The sequence below is a fragment of the Miniopterus schreibersii genome, assembly GCF_964146895.1.
Source record: "Miniopterus schreibersii genome assembly, chromosome: 10".
NCBI lineage: Eukaryota > Metazoa > Chordata > Mammalia > Chiroptera > Miniopteridae > Miniopterus > Miniopterus schreibersii.
Window position 1 is genome coordinate 78,836,165 of NC_138110.1, and position 13,405 is coordinate 78,849,569.

At 40.3% G+C, this 13,405-nt stretch overlaps 1 protein-coding gene across 2 annotated transcripts in view; it reads left to right on the plus strand.

Annotated features, from left to right (window-relative positions):
* Positions 1–13,405, plus strand: part of CCDC102B (coiled-coil domain containing 102B) — a 97,769-nt gene that overhangs the window by 73,570 nt on the left and 10,794 nt on the right. For both annotated transcript variants that reach the window (XM_081148449.1, XM_081148450.1), the window contains one exon: positions 8,007–8,110. In XM_081148449.1, the coding sequence (XP_081004575.1) occupies positions 8,007–8,110 (104 nt within the window). The remainder of the gene's footprint in view (positions 1–8,006; positions 8,111–13,405) is intronic.

Consider the following 13,405-nt stretch of genomic DNA (forward strand, 5'->3'; position numbering starts at 1 on the left):
TTCATCTTAACTGATGCAAAAGTATGTTAATCCTCAAAATACTTATTTATAAAATCACTCAATTTGCTAAGTTACTGATTGGATTTACTTTTAATTTCAAATGTTCCCTTTAGCTAAACTCTTTCCCCTTAGTATAACTCAGTACTTACTCTTGACTTTTCTCTATTTTTCAGTAATAGCTTCCATAAAGGAAAGGACTTTCAAATAGTCAGTGAGCATTTTGTGTGAAAAGAAATGTAAGTCTGGGGTAAAGGAGGGCCCAGCCTGGAGCTGCCTCTAATTCACAATTCATGCTGCAGCGGGTGAGAGTTAGCTTGTAGTAATTGCAAAATAAAGGTAGGTGACTCTTCTCCTTGCCTTAGAACTTTTAAGAGGATGTTCATGCTTTGAGTAGTTCATAGATTTCTTCCTCAAACTAACATTTATTGATCTAGGTGCTCAGTGCAATTCTAGATATAAGTTTTTAGAGATAGGCAAAATATATCCCCAGTGTAAGGGTTAAAGTCTAATGCAATGATTTTCTAACCTGCCTGCACCCTAGAAACAAACACTTCGGAAGATTTAAAAAACACATTCTAGTCTCACCTAGAGTCTGAGTCCATTGTTATGGGTGGGGCCCATGCATGAGTGGTTTTTAAAAGTTTTTCAAATGATTCTAAAGTCTAGTCAAATGTCAGAACCACTGGTCTAATGAGAAAAGGCGGCAGCCACCACTGAGTCTAATTCATGACGTTGGTACCCACCGAACACACATATTTGTGATAACAGGTTTTACCAGGAGAGCATAAATAAAATGGCTAGCTGTTGAAAAAAGGCTCCTATTCCATTGTCATTAGTACCTGTTAGAATTGTAACACACAAAATTAATAAGTCTTCTACATTTGATAGAAATTCAAGAGGCGAAAAACCACTTAAGCCCGTGGAAAGAATATGGTACTATTGGGCGTTGTAAGTTCACAGCCAAACTGTTAGTGTTTTGCTAAATACATTGTCAGTGTGGCTTTACCGTCAGCAATTATCACCTTATTACTGCAGTTTAGCTCATCCTGGCCTCACATTTTAATACAGTCTGGTGTCAAAAAGGTGAATCTTTTCAAAAGTCTGATGTCACCGGCAATGATGAATGTGAGAGACATTTTGTTTAAACCCACAGAACATTAATTCTCTAAATTAACAGCTGATTTCTAAACAACTCGTTCTTTGGAAGGACACAGAAATCCTTTCCTAGACCTAAAATGTATTTTGGTAAAATCTCATTAATTTACATCCTGCTAATTTTAAGATTGTGAGGATGGTGACAGACCAAAATTCACATTTATCTATGAAAAAGATGTGGTAAGTGTTTCAGGTAAGATTAAAAAGAAATAGCAAGGAAAGAGGCCAGCTGCAGGTTCACACGGGGACACAGGCATTCGCCCAGACCCGGGATCTGAACTGAACTGTAAAGAGCAGCCCGGTTCATTTAATATTTATCAGTTCCTAACCTCGATGTGAGATGTCAAAATATTCTTGGGTTCCTCCCAAGAGGAGGTTTTTAGCGTAGCAGGGGATTTTCAAAGGTAAACATATGTAGTTAAATGTAACTAAATGTCAAGATAGTGGTATTCCCAGGGTGTCCAGCCACAGTTTGCCATGTTTCTTTTCCTTCCAGTGCTTCAGGGTGTTTGCAGTCATGTGTTTGTTCCAGTTATTTACCGTCTGACACCCCACCTGGAGTAGATGGGCAGGGGCCTGCTCTGTCTGCGCCTCTAGAGGCGACAGCGTTCCTTAGGGCCGTCTCAGTGTCTCTACCGTGAAGACACCATAGGACCACAGCAGGAACAGCAGTCCAGCAACCCGGTTTTGATATATTTCTAATCGAAGTCATTCTAGGACTTTCACTCCCCTTTCCGTGCATGATTTGAAGGTTACCCTCCTGCAGTCGTTCGTCACAGTCTCGCTCTCTGCACGTCACCAGCCCCTCCATGGTCCAGCACGTCTGCTCTGCCTCAGGACTCGGTACCAGGCCGAGCCCAGCACCCGTGCCACGCTCCCAGCTGAGATTCGTGTGAGCTGTGTGTGGCAAACGTGCCCGAGGTAGGAGCCGAGGGAAACCAAGAAGTCTGAAGGCCTCTGGAAAGGTTTAGGCCACAGTCTTGTCAGCTTCTCCTCTGCTCACATTCAGCTTTGCCTTCTTGGATTTCCTTTGGGGGGCGAGAACAGGCACTAAGGCAGGTCTTTCGTGGGAGGACTCCCCTGGAAAGCGAAGGCACTGCAGGGCTCCTGTGGGCCTTCCCTAGGGCGCAGGGCTGCGCCGGAGCTTTGGGAGAGCAGGGCTGCTCCGCCTCGTGCCATTTCTGATTACGAAAGGTTTCACAGGAAAGATCCACTTTCCCATAGCGGGGAAACCTGTACATCTGCGTGCACACACACGTGCATATTTAAAGATTTTATACATGTTTAAAGTAAACCACCCTCCTTTAACCACATGTTCCATCGCTGCTACTACAAAATTCTACTCCCTCCTTTGCAACAAACCACCTTGAAAGGGTTGTATCTGGTTCTTGGTTTCATAACCTTCACTCTCTAACCACGCCAGTGATATTCTGACCACCGACCGCCTCTACCCCACAAGAAAAACTGTCAACCTCACCAGTGTTCTCCATACTTTTAAAACGCGTGGCCTGCACTCCACCTTCACCTTTCTCAGCATATGACAGTAAGTTGACACAGCCTGTATGTTCCATTCTTAAAGTAATTTGCTCACCAGGCCTCTAGAAAACAGCGTTTCTTGGGTTTCACCCTCTGCTGTACTCTCGATCTCAAGCTTGTTGATCTCTCTTCATGTCTCCAATTCTACATGTGTGAGTCTCTAAAGTTGCCCCTTCACTTATCTGTGCCACACTCACCCCAAGGTCATCTCTTTAACCTCATGGCTTTAGATGACATCTCTATAGTGATAACTCTCAAATTCATATCTTAAACCTGCTCCTCTAGATTCCACTGCTCAGGCAAAATAGGCGAGTGACTCTTGACTCCTCTCTTCCTCCCCCACTCCATAGAAAATCGGTCCTCACATTCTTTAAGTCTTATAGTCCTGCTAGATCACAAATATGACCCCTATCGCCAACCCTCATGACTGCCAGCCTTGTTCAAGACATTATCTTTTCTCTGTTCATAAACTTATTTTTTACTAGGAAATATGTAAAATAAAATGTAAATATTTTTACTATATTTTAAACACTTATCTTAACATACCCCTTTTTTTCTCTTATATTAAGCAATTCAGCTACTGCTGTACATGCTGGTTATTTCTGATAATAGCAATCAAAATTATTCAGAGGAAATTAATCAGAGTTTCTTGGTGGAGAGAGAGCTGGAAATATATGGCTAATTGGACCAGCTACGAACTAACTAGCAGACAAATGCAAGAAGTTTGGAACTTAGGAAGTTAAGTATAACTCAACAAATAATGAGGGACCCAGTTTTAGAAACACTGAATGGAATCCTTTGTTTCTTTGACTCTCCCATGAGAACATGGCCCCAAACCACCTGCAGGTTATGTAGGCAAAAGCCCATACACTGACGGGGGTGTATCTTCTCTTTAAATGGGAGACTATGTATTTTATTATGAGGTTTTCTGTTTGAATCTTATTAAGCAGAAGAAGTATTTGGTTTGTTTTGACTTATATTCTGTCTCAGGAAAGAAACCCACAGAAGGCTTCGAGGTGCCATGAACCGAAGTCTTCGTCCATGAAGGAAAGGTGCAGGGGAGGCAACGTCCCTGCGTGTGTTTGTCATCATGGGAAACTAACTTCCAGAAAGATATTTGTATTGTAGAGGAAAACATTTCTTCTCTTTATCATATATTGTCCCTCTTATAGTCCTTTTTAGAGACTTAGGGGTTCTCTTCTAAATTAAAAAAACCCACCAGAATATTAGATTATAATGCCCTTCCTTTCCTCTGTAAAAAATTAAGCTTTGGTTCTTTAATTTAGAACTCAGTCAAAATTATCCCTGTTTTTCTTTTCACATAACTTGTATTTCTTACTGTATTACTTCTTGGATTCTGCTTAATTATAAAACACTCTTTTCTGTTTCTTTTCTATGTATCCTTTATGTGAATTTCATTTTGAAAGAAAATTTAAAAAGTTTTAAAAATTCTTCTTTCTCATGTGGGATATCTAACTGTTGTTTTAATAACAGCTTGAGCCTTAGTTGTAATCCATTAACCAAGAGTATTTACTGTTTTTTTAAATATTCCATTTGTTCCTAATTTGTTTTTTTTTGTGTTTTTGGTTGTTTTTTTTTTGGATGCCAGGCATGTGGCTCTTAATAAAAGTGCCATTTCCTGTGTTTTGTGGAAGCAGATTCTCTGACTCACAAGACTGTTGCCTCGGTAGATGGCCTGTGGTGTGACAGGCACGGTCCTGACAACTGGGCTGAGTGGCTAGAATACAGAGCACTGAGGGAGAATTTCCAGCTCATGTCATCATCAGTCAAACAGGGTAGATTTGTACTGACTCCCCTTTCCTTCATGTTTAAATTCCTTTAAGAAAATTTTATATTTGTAATCTTATTTCATCCTTGCTGGGTTTTCTGCAATTTCTTTTCTTTTTTCTGGGGGTGGGGGATTGAAACAATGAGGAATAACTGGATTTTTATACCTATATTCAACAGTAGCTGGAAAATAAGCCTGGAGGTTCATGACATGTGATAACAGATTGAAATCTGGGACACAAGTGGCAATTTCATCTCTTTCATTGAGTTTCATGAGGCTGGAATTCATTCCAGTATCCAAAGGCAAAGAGGCACACAGCCCAGTGCTCTCCCAAAGCTTCCTTCCAAAAGCAGACATCTGTTGTGTGTTAACAGAAAATAAAACAGAGGCGGGAGGATTGTTTGTTCCTGGGTCTTTATTAGCGCTCCAGTTTCTCGGAGAGGAGAGTGGGAAGTGTGCATATCATCTGCTCAAATTCAAGTGTCATTGTCATGAAAATTAATATTATTTGACAACGTTTTTTTCTTCTTTTGATGTTAGACAAGCTATTGTATTCTCTGCACAAACACTTCAGCCTGTTACTTGGGTTAATGCAACTTGAAGTCAGTCTTAACAAGGACCCATATCCAAACCCTTGGGAGACACTGGTTACAAATTAAACACCCTTAACTTTTTGTCACACCTCTCGATGCGAATGTTCTCCTCTATGGGAAGAGATGCTCTATAGTTGTCTTTACTTTGGGTAAAATTAACACCACTTAAGGTTCCTCATCAAGTTGTCACTCCATAAACACTTGGAATATTGCTGCCCCACGTGATCCAGTGGAACCCTGGAGAATTCGCTCAGCTACAAATTTGCCACATATCATTGCTTTGATTCTGCGGTTGCCATGGCACCCGGAACAAATTCTCAGTATTAGTCCCTCAGGGCGCAAATTAAGAGTCCCCAGCAATGGCGAATGTCAAGCGCTTCGCTTCCACCCTGAAGGGATGGAAGCTGGTTTAAGTTCTTAAAAAGAAAAGCAGCTCGTGAGCTGGAGTAGATGTTTTAATAGAATGCTGTGTATATAAATATCAGTCGTAGAAGACCGTCTGCGTTAATACATTTTAAAGCAGTGCCGATACTTTTTAGACTTATTAAGGGACCTGTGTCCATTTATCCACCCAATTCTTCAATAAGTTCACTATATAGAGATAAAGCAATGAAATATTCTAGACTGAAGTGATGCAGTTGTCTAAGATATTATAATTAAAGGCATCATTATTATGACACTGAAAAATAAGTAGAATCACATAACATAAACTATGCATTTAGCAAGTTTCTCAGAAGGCAGCCCCTTCCGTGAGCAGGGCGCCTCAGTCACACGCTGCTGTTGGCCTGGCTGCTTTGCCCGGGGAAGCGCGGCCTGTTTAGGATGTTTCAGCTCCGGTTACAAGTGTCTGCCCGCTCGCTTCTTGTGGAGGCTCTGCGCCCGGAGTGTGAGCGGGGCCCAGGGGACCCGGGGAGAGGACACGGACCTGACCCTGGGCCACGGCCCCTCACTCGCTGCGCCACATCCCAGGGGACACTCCGGCCGCCGCCCAGGTGCCCTGGAGCAGGATGGCAGCCCGCCGGCCAGGAGGCCTCGCCAGGACCCCGGGCGCGCAGCATGTCACTCCGGTGCCACTCCAATGCCACTCCGGTGCCCGCGACGGAAATCGGTCCTGCTCTGGAAACGTGTCAAAACCGATTCTCCACGGCCTCCCGTTAGGTTCCGATACAGATTCATAACACACATCCAAATGGGATTTACGTGCTGTTATTTGCAGCATCTAACAGGCTTTTTCTAGCCTTGTTTGTTTCATTTCATTTTGTTTTATATTTCTTTTTTAAAAAAATGTTGATTGATTGATTTTCGAGAAAGAGGAAGGGAGCGACAAAGCACGATCTGTTGTCCCAGTCATGTAGGCAGCATTGGCCGCTTCTTGTTTGGGCCCTGCCCGGGGTCAAACCCGCAACCTTGGCGCCTCAGGACAGCGCCCTAACCAGCTAGGCCATCCGGCAGGGCGTCGTTTCCCTTATTTTTCCAATGATAGAAGTTAGTATTTTCCAGGAATTGCTGCTCCTTTTTAGCTGAGGTCATTGTCTCCATATTACCAGGGCATAAAAGTGTAGCCGGGAACTTGTCATATTGCCAGCTTGGTCAGATGATAGATATGGGTTCAATATATTTTTTTTGAATCATAAATTTTTGGGAATCCACTCAGATTTTAGCCAGACTGCCTGGGCTCTTCCCAGAGTAGCAATAGGAACAGAGCAATTATTTTGTACTCACAGTAAATATTGAACTGGATTTATCTGACTTAAAAAATGTTTTAGGATACTACTGATACAGAACTTTAAAAAGTATGCCCTATTTTCTTGGCAAATTTTTTAACAAAAGTGGAAGGACATCTGTTGCTTCAGCCTATCCAACATCCACTTATTAAAAACAACAACAACAACAATAAAATGCAAACACTATTCCAAGCACGTGACATCCCTACATGAATAAAATGTAGATCGCTTAAGCATGGGACTTGCATTCCAGTGCAGAAAGACTATGACAGTTCATGTAGAAATCATGTAACTGTTAGAAAATTAATCATTTAGATATCTGGTGAGAGCTAGAGACAGAAATCAAACGGCTACTAAAATTTAGTGTGATGATTGGGAAAGGTAAGCAGCAGGCCTACTGGAGGACCTAAGGGAAGCTTCATCTTCAGGCCCGGGCGCCTGTGTTGACCTCTCCTCACAGTGCGTTACAAGGACCAGCAGCAGCAGCTGGGAACCTGGCGAAATGCAAAAGTCCTGAGCCCTGTCTGAGACCAACTGAAGCATTATTTACACCCTGAGCACTTTTTAGTGCACTTAAACCATGCTCAAAATTAGATTAAAAGTATATTTATTTCTTATTGTAAATTTTATAAAATCTGGGCACAGATTTAGAAAATATCAACATCTAGAAGGCGCCACCAGTATTTTTAAAAATAATTGTACATAAGAAATGTTATGCACTACTCACAATGTTGTAAGGATTTTTTTCTTAAATTACAAAGTTGTATTATGAAAGCTAAATAAACATTTTAATATCTGCAGATTCGTCTATCAGCATAATGGACTATAATTAAATAATACTTTTAGTAACCATTCCAGTCAATTCGACTTTTTCATGATCATACTAAAAAAAAATGTATAGGAAGTGATTATATGTGTTCCTGATATAATGTTTCAGATATTTCACTACATAATGAGTAAAGAAAACATGAATGTTAAGACTTCTGGTATACATCTCCAAGATATCCTATGGTACCGGCAGATGTTCATTCTATTATTGAATATATGCATTAATTCTATTATTGAAAAATAAATGCATATTCTCACATACTCATGCAAACACACAAAAAAACTTATGCATGATAAGAATTGCCATGCAAAAATATAGAGCTTGTTTTAAAAGGATTTTATCAATCATTTTGAGTCAAGCATTTTCTACTTTGCTTTCAGCTTGATGATGTCCTGAATCAGATCCGTAAGCTCCAGAGATCTCTAGATGAACAGAAAGAAGCCAATGAGAACTTGGAGGCTGAACTCAGGCACTTACAGAACCGGTAATTATTTCACCAAAATGTTTTCAACTCAAGATTGGGACCTTAGAAAACAAACTCTTGATATCTTTCTTTGAAAAGAAAATCTTGGTATCTTTCTTTTCATATTTTTCTTAAATATCAGTAACATTATCTTCATTAACTAGAAATATTAATGAAAAAAGCTTACATTCCATACTTGAATCAATGGGCGTCTAGCACTTATTCTATTTTTCCTAATAGATGTTGGAGGTTATGATAAAGACAATTTGAATATTCAAAAACAACGTCAGCTCTAAAAGGTGTAGGATTTCTGAAAGGTAGAAGGAGCTTCCAGAATATATTTCACAAGAAGCAGAAATAATGTTAATATCTACAAGAAAAAAATAAGTTGTAAACCATGCAATTTGGTAGGTAGTTGATAAAACAAGCAGTGTATTAAGTAAAAGTAATGGTTTAAGTAATTGACAGACTCGTGCACATGTGTTTTTATGTACGTGGCGGGGGTGACATGTTGTGGGGAAACGTCTTCACCCTGGAGAGGTAGCAATGACCGTGGTATGATTCTCGACACAAAGCAAACCTGGGCAGCGGTGTCTAACAGTATGCTCTGTATTGTAAGGAGGCTGAAAGGACAAGGTAATTTATACAGATATTCTCAGAGAAGTGAGTGATTGCCTGTGATTGAAGCTTAGGAAAATCAACAAGCACCTCTAGGAAACTAATGGGGCTTTTGACGTTTATCTGGGTGGACATTTTGCAGTAAAACCACAGGAGAGCCTACAGCATCGGACAGTAGAAGCAGGTATAAATCAGGCTGAAATAAAGCTGTGGTTTCACTCTAGAGTTGCATGAACAAAGCCAAGTGTAAAATTGTACGTAGTGGGATATGTCCTTAAGACCTTTTGATACAGTGCAGAATACTAATACTGCTTCATATTTAAGTTTAGTTTTCCAGATAAAGAAATTTACTTTAAAAAGATGCTATATAAACTTACATAGCTATTTCCAAATGAAGCCAACTTGTAAAATTTAATTCAGTTATAAATATGCCTGATCTTCCTCAACACTGCCCCATTAATTAATGGGAAAACTGAAAACTTACTAACTGATTTGTGAATAAAGCTTACTTTTATATGAGAAATTAGCATATCTCTCTCTAGAAGGGTCATCATTCCCTGAGCCTCTCTTACTGGCTCTGTTTCTTTCTCTAACTTGAAGGCTGGCCTGACCAACAGGAACCGGAGGCCTGGGGGAGAGGGGTCAGCGCTGGCCTTCCACTGGCCCCTGGGCGTGCACTGCTGAGCGTGTTTGCAACTCTCTGTGGTAATGCCTAGTCTATGTTCTGATGATGAAATGTGAATTTTCTTACTATTGATGGACATTCCTCTGGCTGAACTGGCTCCTTCTTGGATATTTCTGATGTAGCCTCAGTTATCTCCCATCCCGTCCCTTGTGAACCAGCTGACTGAGGGATACGCTCAGCTGGAACCTTCAGTGGGGACCCCGGGAGGGGCTCTCCTCTCAGCCACAAATGAGAACTGAGCGCAGCTTTGAGAAGCTAAATGCAGCTCCCTCTGCCTGACTGTGTTTCTCTGCTTTTCTGTGGCTATGCTGCACGTTGGTCGGGGGCCACAAAAGGCACCTTCCTCCCAAGATCCCAAATACAGGTGAAAACAAGAGTCCCCCTGTATCCGCCCTCAACACCTGACTTGCCTTCTGTAGCAATTCCTTGCACACAACCCATCTCCAGACCAAAGCACATAAAGGGGAACCACAAAAGACCCTGAATAGTCAAAGCGACTGAGAAAAAAAGAACAGGGTTGGAAGTATCACTACCTGATATCAAACTATACTATAAGGCTACAGTAATCAAAACAGCATGGCACTGTCATAAAAACAGACAAGTCAATGGATCAGAATAGAGAGCCCACAGATAAACTCTCATCTATATGGTCAATTAACCTATGACAAAGGAGGCAAGAATACACAATTGGATAAAGACAGTCTCTTCACTAAAGGGTGTTGGGATAACTGGACAGATACATGGCAAAAAAATGAAACCACCACTTTCTATATCATATAAAAGTATAAACTCAAAATTGATTAAAGACTAAAATGAAAAACCTGAAACCATAAAACTCCTAGAAGAACAGATAGGCAGTCAACTCTTGGACGTCCCTTTCGGCAGTACTCTTTGGATCTGTCTCCATAAGCAAGGGAAACAAAAGGAAAAATAAATGGGACTACGTCACTAAAATGTTTGCGCGCAGTGAAGGAAACCAACGAAAGGAAAAGACGAACTGCTGACTGGAAGAAGGTACTCGCAGTGATACGTAGGACACGGTGCTCATATTCAAAATACTTAAGGAATTTATACAACTTAACACCGACGAAAACCAAACACTGATTGAAAATTGGGCAGACGACCTGAACAGACATTTCTTCAAAGTGGACACACCCATGTCCGATGGACACATGAAAAGATGCTCAACATCACCAGTCATCAGGGACCTTATGCGTAGTTTATATTGAACAACCTAAAAAAAGATATTACAATAGGGAAATTTAATATTTTATTGCAGAGTGCCTCAGATTTATGGAAAATGTGAAGCAATATATACAGAAAATAGTTTGTCTTTGGTTCTTCCCATGTTTTTAATAATGCCTGTCTCATGACATGACCCCAACAGAGGTTAATAAAAGTATATGGGAGAAAATCTGTTAGCTGATTTTAAATCAGGCGGTTGAGATATTGTGCACATTTCATACCAAAATGCAAAGGCCTTCGGTGTCCTGGCCTCTCCTCACACTGCCCCGTGCCCCCCTCGTAAAGGCCTTTCCACGTTGCATCTTGTGGGAGATGCCTACAGAATGAAACACGCGCAATTTCAAAATGCACGTCTCCTTGGAATGTTTATTCTGAATTCCTTTCCTTTTCTCATATTTTTCTTTGATCAAATGTCCTTGCTGTTCATTTTCTTCTGTTAACTGTTTTGTCTATTTAAATTTTCTTCTATGAAGAGACATATATTCAGGTCAAATTACGTGCCTTTTAAGACATTCATTTTCTAAAATTTTGTGCAATTTGTACCTCGTGGTCCTAATGGAAGAGAGAAAACCTGACCTGCTCAGCCGTACAGCAGGAATGACAGTTGCCTTGACAATGGAGACGGTAGTCACAGGGACCTGGGATAAGAATAACATTTGTTCCAGCTGTTGATTTTCAAGCAATGAGAACCGTGGCACTTTGGCAGTTAGTCGTATTGGAAACGCTCTGACACCTTCCTATTAAAATACCTATTACACATCGCGGACTCTGAGAACATTCCAGCAGCGGCGGAAAATCGTGTGTCATTTTTTGGTCTGGAGAGAGCCCAGCGCTTCTGTAGGGGGCTCAGGACCCCTCCCCGCTCAAGCATGACCTGGGTTTCGGTTGTCCTTCCCTAGGTTCTGCCCCACATTCATCCCGACCTTGCTTTCTGTCCTAATTTAATTTCTCTTCGCCCTTTATTTCAGAACAGTGTGCATTTTGGTGGCAGCTTTTAAATCACCAAATGAATGGTTTCCTCTTTCTACCTTTGCTCTCTGTCATTTTCTGCCACATTCTCTCCTCTTGTTCCAACAGGGGCTCTCGGGAGGAAGGAAAGAGTATGAACTACTTCAGGATACATGGCCAAGAGAGTTGACTTCAGACCCTGTGCTTTAAAGGCTTTCTGCTTGGCCCTGACAACTTCTACACTATCTTATAATCCATGTTCGATACTTGGAGTCTCGTCTAGCCACAAATTTATAAAGTTATGCAAAGATAGTTCACTGCCAACATGTTTCTTCGATGGTTTATGGTCTAGAATGTTCCGTAGTAGCTTTAGGTCATTTAAATGTTACTTGGGATTTAATACAGTCATTGCCAATACAGAATGATTGATAATAAAACAGTGCAATAAATTATCTTAAAATTAAATACAGAAAATTTGTTTAATGTGCAGAATAACCTGTGATTCCTAAGACTTGCCCTGTGCCTTCTGCAGTGGCTTACATCAGCAGATTTGCATTACTAGAGAATATTTAGGGTTCTCTAAAAAGGAGCTGATCCACACTCTCTTTTACTCAGTTTTCAGCATTGAAAATTAAACTTTCAAACAGCACTGGGTAATAGAAATAGTGTGAGCCAGATGTAAGCCATGTAAACAAATTTTAAAAGTTGATGAAATTAACTGTAATATAGTATATATAGCCCAACATATCCAACACATTACTATTATCAATGTGCAATAAATATAAAAAATGAGATAAACCAATAAATGACAAGATATTCTATGCTCATGGATTAGACAAAATAATATTGTTAAAATGTCCATATGATCCAAAGCAAACCATAGATTCAGTGCAACTTCTGTCAAAATTCCAGTTGCATTTTTCACAAAAATAGGAAAAAAAAAACACCCTAAAATCTTTAAATAATCATAAAAGAAGACTCTGAATAGCCAAAAAATCTGGAGGTTGCACACTCTCTGACTTTAAACTGTATTACAAAGCTATAGTAATCAAAACAGCATGGTATTGACAGAAAACAACACACAGATAAATGGAACAGGATAAAGAGCCCAGAAATAAACCCACACATATACGGTCAATTAATTTACAACCAAAAAGCCAAGACTATGTAATGAGGAAAAGACAGTCTCTTCAATAAATAGTGTTGGGGAAACCGGAAACGCACAAAAATGAAAAGGGGCCACTGAAATGAACCCGAAATGGCTGAACAGTTTCAACGCAGTTCCTAAAACCATAAAACTAGAAGAAAACATAGGTAGTAACTCCTAGACATTGGTCTTGATGATGATTTTTTTTGGATCTGACTCCTAATGCAAAGGCAACAATAGCACAAATAAACTACATCAAACTAATCATTTTCTGCACAGCAAAGAATATCATCAACGAAAGAAAAGCCAGCCTTCTGAATGGGAGAAAATACTTGCAAACCACATATCTGATAAGGGGCTAATATCCAAAATATAAAAAGGAAACTTGTACAACTCAATCGCCAAAATAACCTAAACAATCCAATTTTAAAATGGGCAGAAGATCTGAATAGACAATTTTTCAAAGAAGACATAAAGATGGATGAACATGGCTAATCACTGGGGAAAATGCAAATCAAAACCACAATGAGTTAACACCTCCCACTAGTTGGAATGGTTATTTTCAAGAGGGCAAGATACAGCAAATGTTCTCGAAGACGTGGAGAAAAGGGAACCCTTATGCACTGTTGGCGAGAATGTAAGCTGGTGCAGCCACTATGGAAAACAGTATGGA